Source organism: Vombatus ursinus, unplaced genomic scaffold, assembly GCF_900497805.2.
Source record: "Vombatus ursinus unplaced genomic scaffold, bare-nosed wombat genome assembly UNPS02014809.1, whole genome shotgun sequence".
Classification (NCBI taxonomy): Eukaryota; Metazoa; Chordata; class Mammalia; order Diprotodontia; family Vombatidae; genus Vombatus; species Vombatus ursinus.
Window position 1 is genome coordinate 10201896 of NW_020954587.1, and position 21224 is coordinate 10223119.

Genomic DNA, 21224 nt, shown 5'->3' on the forward strand with positions numbered 1-21224 from the left:
ATTCCAGAGCATAATCCTCATCAAATTGACAACAAGGATTCAGGATAAGGGGAATTCATACACTGCTGAGAAACTAACCTGGTCTGTGGAATTTCACCCCTTTTTTTCTGGAGGCAACAAAATGAGGAGGCACACTGCCATCACATTTACATGATGTTTATGAGTAACATCCAGTCTTAACAAGTGGTGAAGGAACTCTTGACATGGCAGCCCTGCTCTACTTCTGTGTTTCTCCACTATGAGCACCACCTTATTCATTTAATATACTTCAATGGACCTGCGATCTCATCTCTGTGGCAGACAGGCAGTATAGCAGATAGACCTCTGGAACTGGAATAGGAAGACCCGAGTTCAAATACTGTCTCAGAGACTAGCTAGGTGATATTGGGCTCTGCATTGTCTGCCTCAGTGAACTCACCTGTAAAATGAGGGTAGTAATAGTACCTACCTTCCAGGGCTGTTGTGAAGATAGAATGAGTTAATATTTTAAAAACGCATCACAAACCTTAAATTGATACATCAATACTATACATGTATGTAACATACATGTATATGTGTGTTTGTATATATATATTATATATATATATATACACATATATATAATATACATATACATATATACATTACAATGATCATGAAGATCACAGCCCATCCATCCCTGTTCGTTCTGTGTGGCTAGCTCCTGTCCATGTCCTCCCACAAATCCTGCCCAGGGGATCCACCCAACATTCTCTATCAATCTGGACATTCTGTTGACACCAGTGAAGCATAGGTCACTTATTCACTGAATCACAGGGAAATTGGATGGCTCAATCTGCTTTCGGGAACTTCTGATACGGTTGCTGCAGCCATTTTAATTGTCTTATGGGGAAAGCTAGTATTGTTACTTACACAAACAAACCCACAAACCATATTAGATTGATTCTATTTGCCTCCTTTACCGAGTTCAGCTAGGGTGAGTTTTTTCACTCTTCAAAATTCAAATCCACCTTCAAGGACTATAGATTTGCTGCTGGCGAGTATATTCCAAAGAACAAAATACAGACCCTGGAGACAATTCAAAACAATCCCCAAACTGCTCTGAACATCATTAAAATGAGTGTAGTTCCTATGACTACATTTAGGCAGAATGTGGTACAGTGGAAAGAATGCTAGGCTTGGCATCAAGAGAAACTTGTTTTTCAACACCCCAAGTCCTTTATCATCTCTTTGTGTGACCCTAGGGAAGTTACGTAAATTCTCAGAGCCTCAATATCCTAATCTGTCAAATGGGTATGATAATATATGTAGCACCTAACTCATAGGGTTGTTTGGAAGATCAAACAAGATTGTCTGTATGAAGCACTTTGTAAACTGAAAAGTGCTGTATAAATAAATGTCAACTATCATTATTATTTATGAAATTTGCATGTATAAATTATATCAGTCTATATAAGTTTTGACATATTTGTTTAAAAAAATCAATATCAGTCCCTTATAATGCCACACTTTGTATAACCCAAAGCCTCTTAATAAAATCTAAATTCCTTTACCTCTGATTCTATTATTATTTCTTGGCACATCATAGAAGGGAGAGGAAGGTAATTTCTCTTGTTTTACTCGAGATAATAATTATCCCAAAATGTCCCCTTTCCTGCTAAGCTTGGTAGGAGTTTTCAAAAGAAGTCACTTTAATGTGACATTGAAGTAATTCATGGGCCACCTACCAAAAATGATAAATGGCTTACTAACTGTAAAAACTATCAATACTCTTGTCAGAAGGTATTATTTCAAATTCTTTTATAGGAACACTGAGGTTTGTGCATGCCAAGATATAACATCAAAGCAATCAGGCTTTGCTACTAATAGGTATGGGTATCAAAGAGAAGATTTTGGGTCCTTGAAGCTGGAGAATACTGACCCCGCCTCCTTAATCTACCTTTTCTGCTGCCTCAAGCTTTTTGCAGCTAAACCTGAAAGCATTTTGGTAAAAGTGAGGGAACTCTAAATTAAATAGTTATCTGTAATGTAACCTTTGATCTCTACTGGGACAAAAGGGTCAAAAAGGAAAGATCTAACTTTGGCCTGGGGACAGGCACTCTGTTCACTTTTTTTAGGGGGGGGGAGGCTTGGTGACTATGACTAAAGAACTTATCCAGCCTTATCAGTGAGAGTGCTACTATACTGCAGCAGACAGCAGCTGAGCTGGCTTTTCTGGCCCTAAAGAAATGAACCCTGAAGACAGGAGTAGGGAATAATGCCCCGGAAAAAAGATGCCAAGACCAACAAAGCAATGCATCAGTAGAGACCAGCAGAGCTTGCACTCAGTAGAGATGCTGAGCCCCAGAAGAAGCTGGCTCAGTATAAACAGCACAATGACATAACCAGAAGACATCAGGGTTCTTGCAGTATCATATATACGAGCTGTGCCTGGTGCATGATCCCTGTTCACGCTCACTCTCCTCCTGATGGGACATATACTGGTGGGAGACTGTATACAAGGTTTATAGGGAGAATGTTCTATTGTAAATCTTTCTGTGTTATTTCATTAAATTGTTGTTGTTCAGCCATTTGAGTCTTGTCCAACTCTTCCTTCTGGGCAAAGATATTGGAGAGATTTGCCGTTTCTTTCTCCAGCTCATTTTACAGAGGAGGAAACTGAGGCAAACAGGGTTAAGGGACTTGCCCAAGGTCACACAACTAGTAAGTATTTGAGGTTGGATTTTAACTCAGATCTTCCTGACTCCAGGCCCTGCACCCTATCCACTGTGCCACTTAGCTGCCCATTTCATTAAATGCTTTGAACTAATTGTACCCTCTGGCTAAATAGAATAAAAGTCAACATAACAATAGGGGCTTGTGAGCTATCATTAATAACTGGATGTGGATCTATAGAGTACCCAGAGTCTGAGGTACCTCTCCTGGGGACCCAATTTGTGAAGGAAGTGTACCACAATGCTTCAAAACGCATTTACTGAATTTGTCCTAGGTCCTGCAGACATAAAGATGAAAATGAGATGGTCCCTACTCTAAAGGGGGTTACATCTTAGTAGAAACAAGAAAGCTTTTGTTTCATTTTGGGGGGATGGAGGATTGGGTTTGAGGTTGCTGGGCAAAGTCGTATTCTGGTTGGCATGTAATGAAGGGGTTGATAACTTGACTCCAAAAAAAGAATCCTCCAACCAATCTGGTTTCTTTAATTAAGGAAATGGCCCAGGATACATGACGCAAAGGATGATGATAGCATGCACATAAACCTAGATTTATTTTTCGAAATGTGTTTTGGCCTCTCTTGGCATATTTACTAATAAAATGGGGTACACACTGAACCATCCAGTAAAATGCATGAAGTTTAACTACAAAAGAAGAGTGGAGACTGTGGACCATGGCCATTGAATCATAGAATGACAGAATTGGAAAGACATCTATTCCAACCCCTCTCCCTGTAAAGCATGAATAGCTAAGCACAGAAACTAAGGATTGCCAAGATCCATTATCAAAATTGCCAAGTTAAATTTGGTTACATAAAAGGCTCTGTTCTCAAAATACCCCAAAGCAAGGAGCTACAGAGCATTCCAGCTCAGAATCTTAACAACTTTCCACACAAATTCCAATGGCAAAGTAGACCACAATTGCCAAATGAGGAACACAGAGAAAATAAAATACTGTATTGGTCCAAATATAAGGTGAGGTTTTGTTTTTTCAGCAAGAAAATAATAAAATACTGGTCATCTTATAGTCATGATAATGAATGCATGCAGAGGAGATGCAAGGGTTTTGGGAATCTTAGGTACTGGAGGGTAATCATAGCTTCCTCTGTGGTGATGACTACTCATTTCCATAGCAACAGCTCCCAATACACCTTGTGCAGTGCTGCTGTGAGATATCTCCCAAGAGGGAAGAGGAGCAAGAAAGAGTTTTGAGAGGGTGCAGGTGACAAGGCTTGAGAGAGCCTGGTGTAATCATGTTAACCTGTTTAAAACCACATTCACGTTTCCATTATGGAAGGCTTTGTTCTAGAGGAGTCACCTGCCTTTACAGAGTAAGCTCGGCTGATAGAAGCCACGTGGTTAGAAAAACACAGGCTGGGAGGAGGTTGCCAGGGGAACAGTGGTATCTAAAGGATGAGTAACCAAAGTGCAGGCCTCAAAAAGCAAATACTAAAGAAAAGATCTTTTCAGAGGATCGTCTGTTTCCCAGGGCTTAGCACAGTGCTTGACATATATTAGGCACTTAAGTATTTGCTGTTGAATTGAAGATAAGGATTTCAAGGAGAGTTTATGGGTTTTGGTTTTTTTTTGTGGGGATGTGCTTTGGTTTCTCATAATATAGGGTATACACTTTGGTATTTTCAAAAACTTCTCTTTGAAAAGTAAGGTTACTTCTATTTGGGCCAATATTTTCAACAATCAAGTGCTTTAACAGGCTTTATCGATGACAATATACATTAAATTAAATGTCCTTTGCCACTCAGTAGAGGAAGGAGCAAATGAACTCATCGTTTATCCTCAAGACTTCCCATGATGGAGTCCAGAGCTATCTGCTCCTAGAGATCTACTGCTGTATTCACGAATAGCAAAAAAATCTTTTCTGAATCATTGGTGGGGGAGGGGGAGAGAGGAGGTGGGTCTTGCTCTTTTTTAATAAGTATATACAAGATAACAAGTGTAGGTTGTTATTGCACCTAATTACGTCATGAATAAAAATGTCAGGAATGTCAGGAAAGGGGGCGGAGAAAGCAATGGTAGTACCTTCAAAAAGCATCCGTCTAAAAAGTTGAACTTGGGCAATCAAGATTTGAAAAAGAAAAAGGAAGAAAGGATACACACCATCATCTAGTTTGATGATGGTATTCAAGCATTTATGAATTATCCTGGAGTCTTGGCATTATGTCAATAATAAGTGGCATTCTTGTAACTAACGCAGAATTACTACCACCACAAAGATCATTTAAGTGTGCTTGAAAGTTGACTGCATTAGAGAAATGAATTTGTTCAGCAAGGGAAGTGACCTTATTCTACTGAAAATGATGTAGGCTGATTGGAGGTAACCAGGCATGGAAAACCTATATGGACTTATCTATCTTGGGTTGTATTAACAGTCTAAGAGATGGTTCTGACTAGATTGAGCGAGGACTTAGAAACCAAATTGTAGAAGAATTTAAATATCTAAGTACAAGGTCAAGAAAAATATATGAGTGGCAACCAAGTGGAGAAAGTTCCTACTGTTTCTGGACATTTTTATTGATGTTTCACTTCCTGTTCTCAGCTCATACAGCATTGCTATACAGCTGTTAAGCAGCTGCCCCTGCTTTATCTTGGGAGGTGTCTGCCCTTCTGCAGGAGGGTGACATTACCCCAGGGTATGGTTTGTACTGAACAAACTCTCATCTAACTCCATACTTGTGACTTTCACCAGAAACCACATAGTTCAAAAGGGATTCAGGGCATGGAAGGGCTCCATAGGAGTGCCCTGGAAAGCCTGACTTTGGCCAAAAATTTTGTAAGGTGCTATGAAGCCTTTGGGGAAAATAAGAATTAACTATATAAATTTGAGTCATGGGCTAATTGTTCCATTAGGAATTGAGACAGTCTTTCAAAGGAATAAAGGAATCTGTTCAGATGATGGAATCTATCTAGCATGTGACCCAGGTCATAGTGAGGCACTGGGAAAGAAACATCTTTCAAATCCAGTTAGTCAGTATTTTCACTTGACTAGGAAATTAGGTGACTGATCCATAGGAACAAAAGATGTCTACAAGTACATCACTTAGCCATTGTGGAGCTAGCCACTTGGGACAGAAACAGACATTGTCTAACTTCTAATGACTTGTCCCAAATTTCATAAAATTCTTGCTGCCTTAAGGCAAAGGAAGAAAGAAAATCATGTTGAGAAGATGATGACTTATTAATCTAATTCACATTTATATAAGCCCCTTAAAGCTTATAAAGCACTTTTCTTATGCACAGTAAGTTAAAGAAGTCCTTAGTGTCCCTAGAGATACTAATGGGATGAAAAGACTTGGGGATGTTTAGCTGGGAGAAGAGAAAACCTGGGAAGGAGAGAATGATTTCTGTTTTTGAGTATTTAAAGAGGTGTCACATGTTTCAGTAAATATTTTTTTAATTCCAGTACAGATTCTAACTAGCATGGGAATCTGAGTATCTGCTGAGAATTAAATGCAAAAATGCTTTAGCTATGTCAGAGGGAAAGAGACCCACTATCATCAGTCACAATATTGGCTTTATTAGACTAGAGTCACTTTTAATCAAGGAGTGATCTTATTTTTTTCTTTGTATGGATATAAAATTAGCTGCGTGTGTCATGCATGTGTGTGTATACATACACAGATATATAGTGGTCAGAGTAAACATCTTGCATCCCTTTTGTAATCTTTTACTCAATTTATGACCATTTAAAATTATATTGCAATTCTGAATTTCTGTTAAAAACTTTCTCTTGGAAAAAAAGAGAACAGAATAGCAGAAGAAACACTCAGGCTTTGGGCACTAGACTGTACCTTGTCTTTTAGCAGAAGCAAATGTTTACCTGAGACATGGAGGGACAGGGGAATGAGAGGAGGAAGAATGAACTCAATGGTGTCTGAGGTCCCATCTAACTGCAGACCTATGATCATTTATGATCTTATTATCATATTCAACCTCTCTGGTTTTTAACGTTTGTCCATCCTGCTCTGCTTGCTGTCCCTCTCTCCATATCCTGTATTTTGTTCAACTTGTCTTGTGATTGGTTTAAGCTATTCCTTGTAGTCTCGGGCTTAGTGTTCCTAGTTTCCTCCTTAACCCCCTGCTTATTCTGTCTTGGTCCCCCACGGATTAGCTTCCCACAAAACCCCTAAAACAGGCCCAGCTTCCTCTTCTGTCCCATGTTAGTGGGTCCAACTTTTCCATTGAATACTCAGATGGATGTGTGCCATCCTGGTGAAGTCAAAACATTATCAAAGTATAATAGCACAGTCACAGATATTTAAATACATACTGATTAATGTTATAAAAAAAAGAACTTATACAACTCCAAATATGCTTTGAAATGTACATAAAAACTATGTATCATTTGATGTATCACTTACTTGGATAGTAATGCTCTTAAAAGATCATCTGACACAGGCATCCTAAAGGACTTGCAGAGAGTCCTGACAGCTGAACTGGGCAATAATCCTATTCTGCAGCAAACACAAATAGAATGGGAAGTGTATCTTTGTTTTCTTTTTGTAACAACTAAATAACAAAAATGATAAAATATGCATATGTCCTAAAATAAGCTTTTTGAAGAAGTCTTATAAAAACTGGAATTAGGACTCAATAAAATGAAAAATAATGATATTGCATTTCATCAAATTTTTCCACTAAAAAAACTGCTGAATTCTAAACTTGTAGTGGTTTTTTCTTCCATGTTTGGGATTCTTTGTTATTGGCAGGACAGACCACTAAAGTTGTAGACACAAGGATTGTTCTACAAAATCTGCCCTCTTACCCACTCATCAGGTAGATGTGTAAAACTATTTAAAAATCTGACAATTAATTAAAGACCTAAGAATCTAGGATGATATGACTTGCTCTAAGTAATTAAGGACCTAAGAATCTAGTATGATATGACCCAAAGGTTTTTTCCGAGTGTTTTCTTTGGACCTGATCCCATAAAACCTGAAGCTATAATTAGGCCTTTAATGCTGACCAGATTTTTTCAGAAGGCTTAGTCAATGCAACAAACTGATCAATTTCTATTAAAATGACCAGTAGTAGAGAGAGCCATTAGACCACCCTATGCCTTTTTTGCCAACAAATGGCAAAAGTGAAGCCAATGAGGAGCAGAGAAGTTTCTTTGTAGCTAATAAGCTGAGATATGAGATGATAACAAAAAATTTTTTCTCTTCCTTGTTCTAGATAGGAAGATACCAAATTTTGTAAGGAAAAAGTTGGATTGATTTTGTTTACCTCAAAGGTTTAAAAATTTCCTGGATGCTTTGAATCCAACATTTCTTAATAATTGAATTATACTGAAATTTTATTAAATTCAAATTCAGAAACATAAACTGTTGATTTGCTCTCTATTAATTTCAAAGAAAAATTATACAGAATTTAATAGCAAATGTTCTTTTGACGATGGAAGTCAAAATAGTTGGTCATTACATAGCATAAAATAATATTAAAAGGTAGCAAATGTCATGCTGCTTAATCTTGTTGAAATCTTAGCTCATGAAGTAATTATAAGAGTGCTGGCAATAGATAAAAAGAAAATTCAAGGAGAAGAGCAAGCTTCCCTTGAAGTCAAAGTATTTCATCAACAAACACAAAATCATGAATTTGATGAAAGAATAAACTCTTTAATAAATTCTCCTTGAGATTGGTTTAAGCTATTCCTTGCAGTCTTGGGCTAAGTATTCTCTGTTAAAAATGTTAAAAAAAAATGAATCCCTTTCTCATTCTGGTTAAGAGAAATTTAAAATATCAATTAACATGGATAAACTAGGGGGCAACTAGGTGGCCCAGTGGATAGAGGACCGGCCCTGAAGTCAGGAGGAACTGAGTTCAAATGAGGCCTCAGACCAAACATTTGACACTTACTAGCTGTATGACCCTGGGCAAGTCACTTAACCCCAATTGCCTAAAAACAAAGCAAAACAAACAAACAAAACAAAACAAACAAAAAAAAACACATGGATAAACTACTAAGACTTACTTGGCCTGATCCTTGTATATGCACATGGCAATCATTTTGTCAAAAACCTCAAAGGTGTATTTTTTCAATTGCTCTTGAGCAAGTGCAAGAAGGAAAGTCAGATCAGCATCAGAGTCTTCTCTCACACTATAGTAACGTCCAATTGTCATAATCTCATGCTCTGTAAGTTTTCCATTTGTTATATTCATCATTACATCTCTGTAAAGAAAATTGCAAATATATTCAGGAAAAAATATTTTAAAAAAACCCACTTTTACCTACTATTTGCTTTCCACGCAATGTTTGATTTCCATTTCTTAGAGAAAACAAAGCACCGGATTTAAAGTATTGTGCTTTGAAAATGTTTTTGCTGTCAGCTTGGTGGCCCAATGGATACTTGGAATGAGGAAGACTCAACCTCCTGAGTTCAAATTTGGCCTCAGACACTTACTAGCTGGGTGACCTAGGGCAAGTCACTTAATCCTATTTGCCTCAGTTCCTCATTTGTAAAATCAGCTAGAGAAGGAAATGGTAAGGCACTACAGTATCTTTGCCAAGAAGACCCCAAATGGGATCATGAAGAGTCAGACATGACTGAAACTGAACAGCACTTGGAAAATGTTTTTGCTGTCAACATGATGGCATACATACATCAGATGAGTAATAGATTCTGTGATTTGCACAGTTAAATGGAAAAGAGGTGATTATTTTCTTTCAATTTCTCCATCCATGATGGGAATAAGAAATAGTTTCTAAAATACAAAAGCCATGTATACTGATTCCTTTATTTACGTAGAGTAATGGCCCAGTTATCCAAAAATCAGACTTCCAAGACCTCAGCATTCAGCTCAATTGACATCTAATGAAGAATACATTCTACAATATCATTAGCAAGTTGTCACACAGCATGTGCCCCAGGCCATTTTTAAATAATTCTAATTCTTACATATTTATTAAAGAAGAGTCTTTTTAAAAACATTTTTATCAGGACATTTTTAAAGTCAAATTTTTTTATATGTCTTTTAGTTTTTGTAGCTCATAGACACAGTACCTATAGCGCCTATTATATAATATGGCCCCAACTTCCCTATTATCTATGATTTTCCTAAAATGTAACACCTAAAACTGAACACTACACTCTAGATTTGGTCCAATTAGGGCATAGAACAGAGGGACTACTGATGCCATTGTTTTATAAATTATTTCTCTTTTAATGTAGCTTGTTCAATTCAATATATATTGATATTAACTTAATTTGAACTTGAGTATAGAACATTACATTTATCTTCACTTGATTTCACCTGTTGAGTTTTTTTGGATCATGACTATCATATTAGCTATCTTTCCCAGCTTTGTATCATCTGTAAAGGTGATATTGTTGGTGTTTACTTGTTTTTTAGTCATGTTTGAAGTCATGTCTGACTCTTTGTTACCCTATTTGGGGTTTTCTTGGCAAGGATACTGGAATGGTTTGCATCTCCTTCTCCAGTTCATTTTTACAGATGAGGAAACTGAATGCAACTAGTGTCTGAGGCCAGATTTGAACTCAGGAAGATGAGTCTTCCTGACTTCAGGCCCAGTGTTCTATCCACTGCATCATCTAAGATTTGTCAAAATTTAACTTTATTTTATCACTGACAAATCACTTGATGAGCACAAAGCCAAGAACAGAAACTCGGGATACCTCACTTTATATCAATCCATTAATGACTACTCTTTGGATCCAGCTATTTAACCTTTTAAGAATCCATCAAGTGTTTAATCCTTTATTTCCACCTTGTCCACAAGGTTAAAAAGATCCTGTCAAATACTTTGCTAAAGTTTATTATGTCGATAGCATTCCCCTGATCTACCAATTTACTTATCAAAAAATTCCAAAAAAGCAAAACACAACACAACAAAACAAAACAGGTAATTGGGTTACTGTGGCATGGTTTGCTCTTAATTTAAAAAAACAAAAAACCAACATGGTGGCTTTTTGTGAAGAATGCTTCCCCTTTTAAATGGTCACAAACCACCTCTTTCATATAAGGTTCTAGAACTTTTCCAGGACTAGAAGTCAAGGTCAACAACTTATACTTTTAATAATAATAAAAATATCTAACATTTATATAGCACTCACTATGTTCCATGTACTGTGTTAAGCACTTTACAATTATTAACTCATTTGATCCTCACAACAACACTAGGAGAAGTAGGTACTATTATGATCTCCATTTTATGAATAAGGAAACCGAGGCTAAAAGAGGTTATGACTTCACTTTCTGGCCATTTCAGAAAATTGGAACATTTATTCTTTACCAGTTCTGTAACAACTATCCCGGTTTCAAGAATCTTTCAAAAATCACAGTTATCAGCTCAGAAATAACACCAAACAGTTCCTTCAATAACCTAAAATACAGTTCATTTGGGACTAGTGATTCAAATTCACTGTGAACAGAAAAGTGTTTTCTTACAATATTCTTACTTAATCTTCAGTTCAACTCTCTGTAAACCATTTCTGTCATTCCCAATTCAAAAATAATCCTATTGAGAAGAGAAAACAAACAAAATAAGAATTGAAGAATAGAGATGATTTTTCACCATCCAAGACATGGTCCTAGCCTTTCTTTTCTTAGGGTGGGGGTCGATTAAATCAATAAATCACCCCACTAAACTTAAAGCAATTTAATTAAATCAAGGGGAGAATATTTCAGTGGATTGAAAGGCATTAAACAAATTGCAAAAAGAACTTGATCCATTTAGAAAGAGTAAAAGCCATTCATTGAAAGGAAATGATGCTCCACAGGAAGTGCATTGGGATTGGCTTATGTTACTCAATCATGCCCTGTCAATACTGTATAAAATAGCAAGCTGGTAAGGAATCCAGCATTTGAGTGGCAGGTCAGCTCAGTGGTAGAAGCAGTTGCAGCCAAGCCACTGAGAAGGAATCCTTTGAGAAGAGGAGAATATTCCCATTATGCATAGCAGATAACTTTGTAAACTTCAAAATGTTGGAAGATTTTGGACTATTCATTGTTGTCTTAGCAGGGTCCACAGAAGGTCAGTGGCTGATGGAATTGTTTGCATCAAGAGGTGAAGACAAACTGGATATTCTAAGGAAAGCAGTTTCAAGAATTTACAAGAAGCCCAGCAGAAAGGTACATCACACCTAAGGAGAACATCATAAGGACATCCCAAAAGGAGAATACAACTTCCATTTAAAAAGGATATGAGTCACTCCCTTTGTCACACATTCCTCTAAGCTTGAACTCACTTTCCTATGGACTCTAGTTTACTTATGGGATAGTATGCCTTCAGTTCTGGGGGATGTTTCTTACTAATTATTTTTATTATATTACCTTAGTAAACACTCACTTCTAAAAGCCAATTACATCTAGGTGACTAAATGATATTAACCATTAACTGATAATTATTGGGAAAAATACACAGGTAGGGGCTCATGATCTATATTTTTAGAAAACTACCTCTAAGCCCTCAGGGTTACCCCTAGACCACTGAGGTAATAAGCTACCAGCAGTCATTTGGGGACCCAACCTGCCAGGGCAAATGGAGGAATTTGGAATAGTAGTTTTGATACTCCTCATTCCCAACACTGAAGAAAAAGTCCTTTTTGTCATTCTGGGCGTTCATCAACAGACTCAGTTCATTGAGTTTTTAATGGTCCTGATGCTCTTCTCAGAGAACCATATTAATATTTTGTATGCATCCTCTGAAACTTGTCTTTAATTTTATTTTCTACATAGGTCTTTTTTAAATAAAGTTTTGTCATTGTGCAGTCACATTGGCATCTTTAAGCAGCTGCCTCTTTTAGTCCTCATTGCAAGAGCTTCCCGTGCAGATTTCTGGCCCATGGGACCCTACCTATCCCTTCCTATGAATACTACATCCCCCACCAATTCTAGAGAACACTTCATCTATGCCTGGCTTTCTGCTCCTTTTTTTTTTTTTAAACAAGAATTCTACGGCTGAAGAGTCACTTGACTGCAAAGGGAGAACCATTCGCTGTTTCTTTAGCAATTACTTCTTCCTACTTGGTCAAAACTAGATCGAGAATGGTTTCTTTAGTAACTTACTTCACCATCTGAAGACTGAAATTATTGTTAAAGAAATTCACAGAATCATCAGCTATTCTGCTTTAGCATAAAGAAGTTTCCAGCAAATGTCTGGATGGTTGGTTTTCCCAGTCATCAAAATATCATGCTTTAATGCTAAATCTCTTATCTAATTCCTCTTTCTGTCCCAGCAGTCTAAAGTACATCACTGCACCAACATTGCTTCTGTTTCTCCTTCAACTGTATGTCATCCAAATTCTCTCCATATTTCCCCCCTTGTGTTCCTGGATGTCCTCATAGGATTATACCCTATGAATATTCAATGTCATTCTACATTGATCTTACAACTAAAGTCTCTATTCCACCTCACTTATTTGGAATATTTTTTGGCATTCATATATAGATATCTTAGACCATGAGTTTTATTGAGGAATCTCTTCTTGAATATTATTTTGAGTTGCTGGGAGATAAGAGCCTTCATTCAGAAGATAAAAGAAAGAGGCAGCAGGGTCTCCAAAATATCTGTTCCAAAGCATTGGTTCTCACTATTAAATTTGGTTTTACACAAAATTCTGTCAAAGTATGTAAAAAAGATGGACAAAAGCATGAATCTTTTTTCAAACTAACAATATGTCAAAAGCAATAGATTAGGAGAGAGAGGACAATGACATAAAAATGCTAAACAAAAGAACCCCTCACAATAGCAAAGAAAATATAAAAAAAAAATAAAAATAAGGACTGACAGCAAGACAAGAGACTGAAAAAAAAATGAACAAAATCCCCCAGATCATAAAAGCCCAACATTCTGGAGCCATTCAATGTAGAAGAAGTTGTACACTTCTCAACAATATTGAAAGATACTACTTGTTGTTGCTCAGTTATTTAGTTGTGTCCAACTCTTTGGGACCCCACGGACCATAGTATGCCAATACTGTCCATGAGGTTTTCTTGGCAAAAATACTGGAGTGGTTAGCCATTTCCTTCTCCAGTGAATTAAGGCAAACAGAGGTTAAGCGACTTCCCAAGGGTCACACAACTAGTAAGCATCTAAGGCTGGATTTGAACTTAGGTCTTCCTGACTCCAGGCCCAATGCTCTAACCATGCTACCAGCCCCCTGAAGATACTATTGCATACATAATAATTGTACCCTCAAATAAAATTTTGAGTCTTCAAGAAAAAGACAAATTTCACTCTATCATAACTAACAAAGGGAGACTGCATAATAAAGGTGAGAAAAGTTTTCCATCTATACTGGATTACTTTTTAAAAAAAAAAAAATTAGCGTGTGTAGTTATCTAGAAAAATTCACATTTGGAGATAAACTTTTTCCCCAGAGACGCTGGATGAAGTTTTCTGCAACAGATAGGTTTAGAAAGATGTCTCGTTCACAGATTTTTCTCATAGTAATTTTTAGTGACAAATAGAGAGAGAATTTGATTCTGAGTCAGAAAATCTGGGCTCAGCCATAGTTCTATGACTTGTTCCCTGTGTGACTGTGCAAGCCACTTCACCTCTGCTTCCTGAAGGGAACTGACTATAAACAAAGGGATGGGGCTAGAAAGTGCTCAGATTCCTTCCAGCTCTGAATGCTACAGTCCTACAAATCTATGAATCACCAAACTTCAGAAAACCCCTTTGGGTTACCAAAAGTGCAGCAGGGAGCAGACCCTGGTCCTGACACAAAGCCCAGTATAACAACTGGGATTGGAGAGAGAGGAGGCCAAAGAAGACGCCGTCCAGCACAATTCCATATGAACTGCAAGGAAAGACTTAAAAAACAGATTTTCTGAGAGGTCTACACCATTACCTATAAATAAACAAATAAATAGGTAAATGAATGAATGCATAAATAAATAGGTACATAGATAGATAAATAAAGTGAGAAGTTTTTAAAATGAACTGAAAGTTCAGGAGGAAAGAATTCAAAGGAGAATAAATAGCTTAAAATGTGAAGCTGTAAACCATATTCAATCAATGAACTTCCTATAAATTAGAATAAAGCAAACAGAAACTCCATGAGGTAACAAGAAATTTCAGAAAAAAATTAAAAGATTGGAAAAAAAAAAGGTATCTAGTATAAAAAGTAAAAAAAAACCAAAACCTGACCTGAAAGACAGGTCAAAGAGAGGTAGCCTAAGAATCATCAGACCCTAAAAACCATGATTAAAAAAAAAAGAAAGAAAGAAAAAGATAAAATCTGGACATTGTATTTCAAGAAATCATGAATTACCACTGTTAGAACCAGAGGATAAAGTGAATCTAGAAAGAATCCACTAATCACTTCCTGAAAGAAACCTCCAGGAATGTCACAGTCAAAATCTAGGCTCTGTATCCAGAGATGTCAAAGAAAGAAAACCTCCAAGCAACCAAAAAGAAGAGTTCATGTACCAAGGAACCACAGAATAACATAAGACTTGGCAGCTTCTGCTAAAAGAAGAGGAGGTCTTGGAACAGAATAGTCCCAAAGACAAGAGATATGGACTAACAAATAAGAATAAATCATCCTACAAAACTGAGTACAATGATATAGGAGAGAAATGGGCCTTTCAAAAAACAGAGAACTTTCAAGAATTTATGATGAAAAGACAGTAACTGAGAAAAAACTCCAAAATTTAACCATAAGACTCAAAATAATAGTCACAATGATAATAGTATTTATTAAACATCTAGTATGTGCCAGGAACTGTGCTAAATGCTTTACAAATATCCCATTTGATTCTCACAAGCTGGGGAGGTAGGTGCTATTATTTTCTCCATTTTATAGATGAGGAAATTGAGGCAGACAGAGGTTAAGTGCCTTGCCCTAGACAGCTAGTGTCTGAGGCCAGATTTGAACTCAAGTTTTCCTGACTCCAGGCCAGGTGCTTTATGCAGTGTGCTACCTAGTTGATACCTAGAAAGGTAAATTTATCTGAGCAATTGGAATAGGCTGTATAAGGACAAAGAAAGACTGGTATTCTACTAGGGGAAAAAAAGAAGCCAGTGTCCTTTCAGAATCTTAAAGTTGTTGAAGAGTATTGAGTGAGTTAAATAAGAAAACCAGAGCACTGGGGGGATGGATTGTTTCTCTTCTGAGGGTTTTAAGAGGAGAAAGATAAGGGACAGACTATACATTAGTTTGGAAGATAAACAGAACTTGTTATTTTCCTTAATTGAAGTGTGAGAAAAGGGTATCTAAAAATGAAGGAAAAGATGGGGGATCAGGCATCAGATGAACTTCACTATCATCTAAATCAAATGAAGGAAGGCTGAGTATCCCCTCCTCTATTTTGCTTCCCCTCCTCCCACCCCAAGAGTTTTAAGAAATACAAAAACTCAGTGGCGATAGGGATAGGGAAGAGGTGAGATTTTTTTTTTAAGGATAATGTGGGGGTCACTAGGTGGCACAGTGGATACAGCACCGGCCCTGAAGTCAGGAGGACCTGAGTTCAAATCCAGCCTCAGACCAAACACTTGACACGCACTAGCTCTGTGACCTTGGGCAAGTCACTGAACCCCGATTGCCTCACTAAAAAAAAAAAAAAGGATAATATGGAGAGGGATATAAACAAATGAATTCCTTAATCCTGAAGTGGGTATTATAAGGGGGCATAGAGGGGAAGGGGAGGAGAAGAAGAGAATATAACTGGAAACTAAGGGAATAACTATTAGTAATTAGTTGGGGAATGGCTGAATAAATAGTGGTATATGAATGTAATGAAATATTACTGTGTCAAAAGAAATGATGAAAGAGATAATTTTAGAGAGACCTAGGAAGCAGGAACTGACATAAAGTGAAATGAACATATCAGGAGAATAATTTATATAATGACAACAATATTGTAAAGAAAAACAACTTTGAAAGACTTAAGAACTGTTATCACAGAAATGACCAAACATACATCCAGAGGGCTTATGATGAAGTGTGTTGTCACCTCCTAACAAATGATGAAAATAAGGTGTGGAGGAAGACAAACATTTTCAGACATGACCCATACCCATTGTGTGAATCTGTTTTTCTTGACTATGCTTATCTCTTACAAGATTTTTTTTCTTTTTTCAATCAGGGGGGCATTGCAGATGTCTAGAGGGAGGGGTAACTATGATGATGTAATTCATCTAGCCTTCTTTTAAGAACTCATTATGCAATTTGTTGTATATATTTAGTAGGGTTTTTAAAATTGTTCCTAGAGCCTTCAAGTATTATATGGCTTCCTGTTCTCTTTTGACATTATTAATTTTTATTGATGCCCTGTCTGAACACATAATCATAATTCCTAGTTTTGGGGATCACCTAGACCATAAAAGATGTTTTATTTTTGTCTCATTTTACTCTGATTATGTTTTTATGTTTTATACATATTTCCTGTATTCAAGAAATTGTTGGCTTTTTAAAAAAAAGTCCTTATGCTTTTTGTATTGGAGGACTTTAATGCATTCATATTTAGGATTATAATTGTCAAAAAAAATTTAAATGTCTTCCATTAAATTATATAAATATAGTGTTTATATCTTATACATGCAAATCAATATATATCTAGAAATTTAGGTTTCTAAAAATAGAAAAATAGATGATAGATTGTAGATAGCCAACAGACTATTATTATCTATAGTTACATATCTATTATCTAATAGATAGCACAGATTGGATAAACAGAAAGATAGATAATTTGCTTCCTCTAAGTCACCACAAGTCTCCTTGGTTTGTTTTGTTTGCACTAATTTGATGCTTTAAATCCCCTTTTTTAGAATGTTAATTCTCTTCTTAATCTCTTTCCCTCCTTCCCTCCCCCACCCCCTTTCTGATCCTTCTTTTCTGTTACTTTACCTTTCCTTTTCTTAGCTAACTGCAAAACTAATCCTCTCAATTCCTGGACCCAACCTCTTCCATTCTCTTCATTTCAGTGATATAAATTAGCAATGCTCCTTTACAAGAAATTTTCTTTTCATTACATCTTTCTTAATACTTTAACTTTCTAAGGTAGTCTAGAATCTATTCTCAGCAAAGTACATTCTTGATAAGAAATGTAGCAAGAAATCCTCTGTAACCCAAGGCTGAAGGGCCCAATCCTATTCTTTGCCCTTTCTTCCATTGTTTGTCATTGTTTATTCTAAATGGCCTTTGAGGTCTCTTATAACTCTAGAACAAAGATCTTAGAATGAGTCTGGCTTATAGAAGCTATTCTCCTACAGTGTCCAACCTCCCCTAAAGCCGGCTGTGAATTGTATTGCAGAACCCTTGTCTTACCCTCTTCCCAGTCTATGGAATCACTTCAGGCTACTTATTGTCTTCCCCATTAAAATGTGAGCCCCTTGAACACAAAACCGTGCCTTTCTTTGTATGGCCAGAGTGTAGCACAGTGCTTGGCACTGAAAGTGCTTGATTAAATGCTTGTTGACTGACTAAAAGACTGTCAAGAACCATTTCCGTTTTGTACTTTGTGATCTGCTCTCTCACATTTTATTGTTACTCTCCCACTATCCCAAAGGCAGGTGGATAAATTAAGATTCTCTTGTCTATCTCCCCCTCTTGAGCCCTGACTGGCTATCACCATCTCACTCTTACCTCTCTCTGCCCAGGAAGAATTCTTCAGTATTATCATACCACCAAAAATACTGATTTGCTAATGAAAAGATAACACTTTTTCACCCACAAAAATGTCAATTGACTTTTTCTTAACTCTTCCCCTAATATCTTTTGCTCCTTAGATTTTTTTAGCCCACTGATATTCTTTTCTTTCTTAATGTGGACAATGCTAGTTCTTTTTAAAAAGAAAAGCAAAAAACCAAACCCAAAACAAAACAAAACAACTCCATCATCCCACACTCATGTCTTTGTGTTGCCCTAGGCACATGAAAACAAACATTCCATTTCTTAGGCTTTCATAACCGTCTGAAAGTGTTTAACTTTCTTCTACTTGGTCAGTTCACGAATTGAATACCCTTCTTCACCTCTGGGTTGTTGTCCTGAAGTCATGATTCAAGTTATTCCTGTTTTGGAATGTCTGTTTCTTATGCACAGGCTCAGTTTTTCAGAGTATGTGGTTTTAGGGTGCGAACTAGTGTTTGTTTTTTTTTAATATCCTATTGCAATTTTTCCTTCAATTTCTTGTAAACAAGAAATAAAGTCCTGTATTATTCTGACTGATTGTCCTTGGAACAGGATTTTTTTTTCCTTTGCTGCCTACAAAATTTGATGTTTGATGTAATACTGACCGTAATTTTTGAGGAGGAATTAAACTCCAGGTTTCCTTCTATTGGTTTTCTGTGCATTCTCTTGGTCTGTAGTTTGCTATCTGCTCCCAATATTTCTGAGCGATTTTATTGTCTAATTTCCTGGGTCGTGGCATTTAGTACTTCACCATTTTTTCTGAACGACTCATCTCCCTTAGATTATTTCTTGCCTCCTGTCTTTGAGCTCCCAGAGTGGTACAGAGAAGAGCTCACTGGCTCTGGAATCTAGAGGACTTAATTTCAAATCCTGTCTCTGATTTTTACTGCTTGTATGGCCTTTGATAAGATACTTAATTTCCAGAGACTACTGTTTCTTCCTTTATAAAATAAAGGGGCTAGAATACATGGTTTCTGAGGGTGCTTTTACTTCTAGATCTATGATGCATGCATTTTTACATAGCTCTCAGCTAGTCTTCCAATTTTAGTCTTTTGATTTTGTTCAATGAATTTTCCTTCTGCCTCTATATTTCTGCATTGCAATTCTGTCATTCTCTTTTTGAGAGAAGCAACTTTTTTGGACTGTGCTTGGGCTTTGTTCTAAATTCTCTCTTGTTAGTTTCTTTCCTATAAACTTTATTTTTTTGTCCTTATTCCTTTAATATTTTTGATTTTTATTGCTTTTATTGTTTTGAATACATCTGGAGATTCGCAACATTGTCATTTCAGGAGGTTTGCAGAATTTTTTATAATACTTTCACCTTAAGAGATCTTGATTCAATTTCTTTTGTCATTCATTGAGCTAGCTTTTAGATTGCATGTTCATTTCTCCTCCTCAGTCAGTGTTCATCTCTTTTTGTCAATAAATTTATTGTTCTGTCAATGTCATTTTTTCTATAATCATGCACCTTACAGTCAAATCCCTTCTATACATAGGCTACATCTTTTGTGCCCTCCCTGAGCAATTTTTAGTCATTCCATGTTCTGTCCTATGACTGGTGTTATATCAGCTCTATGGCCTCAACTGTAAGGATAAACTGTTGGGACATTGCCAAAGGCAGTCTCTGAGAGGCGCTCGTTTTAACAAATAAATTAAAGAGCACTTATTAAGCATTTGAGGTGTACCAATCATTGTGCCAAGTATTTGGAGATACAAATAAAAAAAATTGAGAATTCTTGCACATTCTAATGTTGTCTCTCCCAAGACAACACATAGGATAAGGTTTTACTACAGGGCAAATGGCAAGGCCTCGGAGTCAGCAGTAGGAAGGATGACCCAGTGGTCCTTTTCAACCACCTCATATTAATTTAAGAAGGCCAGATGGATAGTGACAGGGCAGTGCCAGGCACAAAGGTAAGGGATACAGTAAGGACTGATAGTCCTCCATTTCATGGGGAAAATAATGTCACTGACTCTCAATTTATCCACGCTGTCTGAGCAGTTAATCAGCCCCATCGGTGTGTTCTGGGAAGGCTGAGGTCAGGGAAAAGTGGGAGAAGGGAAGGGTAGGAATGGCACCTTTGGTGGTGAGAGTTCTTGAGCCTATTCCCTTTCTTTCCCATTTCTACTCTTCTGCCTTTCTCTCACTGTGATTGACCACTTCAATCTGTAGACCTACAGCAGGAGAATATTCATGAAGGAACTAAGGAAAGCCCCATTGGGCAATGAGAAGGAGCAATTCTGAGTTGCCTCTGCATTTAGGTCTACAGGCCCCCTTTCTCTCATTCTTTGTGTTAACTTGTTTCTTCCTATACCGTATTAAATAGCCATGAGATTTTCTTTTCTCGGCCCCTCCATCCTCCAAAATATTTTTTTCCCCTGGGCTCCAGATTCATCCATAGCCACTCCCTTTCCTTCCTCACCCTATTTCTTTTCTGGAGTCTTGGGGACAACCAAGACTCATGGGCTTCAACCTTTTCTGAAAGCAGAGTCCTTGCATATTGTTAATAGATTGACTCCAAAAAGAACTTTGCCTAAAAGTGCAATAACCAGAAGAAATGCATGGACCACCTTGACCAGCACAATGACAGGCTGGGAGACAGAGGCACAAAGCACGGTAGCACCCAGAATGGTGAGCTGGTTTTCAGGTCATTTATTTATTTATTTGTCTGTTTATTTATTTATTTATTTATTTATTTAAGAATTACCTTCTGGCAGGGCAGATAGGTGGCGCACTGGATACAGTACCGGCCTTCAAGTGAGGATGACCTGAGTTCAAATCCAGCCTCAAACACTTACTAGCTAGCTGTGTGACTCTGGGCAAGTCATTTAACCCCCATTGCCTCAAGAAAGAAAGAAAGAAAGAAAGAAAGAAAGAAAGAAAGAAAGAAAGAAAGAAAGAAAGAAAGAAAGAAAGAAA

General features: G+C 37.0%; 1 protein-coding gene across 2 annotated transcripts in view; it reads right to left on the reverse strand.

Moving 5' to 3' along the window:
• The window catches only part of EFHC2 (EF-hand domain containing 2), a 257613-nt gene that overhangs the window by 38979 nt on the left and 197410 nt on the right, over window positions 1–21224 (reverse strand). For both annotated transcript variants that reach the window (XM_027875591.1, XM_027875590.1), the window contains 2 exons: window positions 8680–8877; window positions 7070–7162 (listed from right to left, as the gene is read on the reverse strand). In XM_027875591.1, coding sequence (XP_027731392.1) covers window positions 7070–7162; window positions 8680–8877 — 291 coding nt within the window. The remainder of the gene's footprint in view (window positions 1–7069; window positions 7163–8679; window positions 8878–21224) is intronic.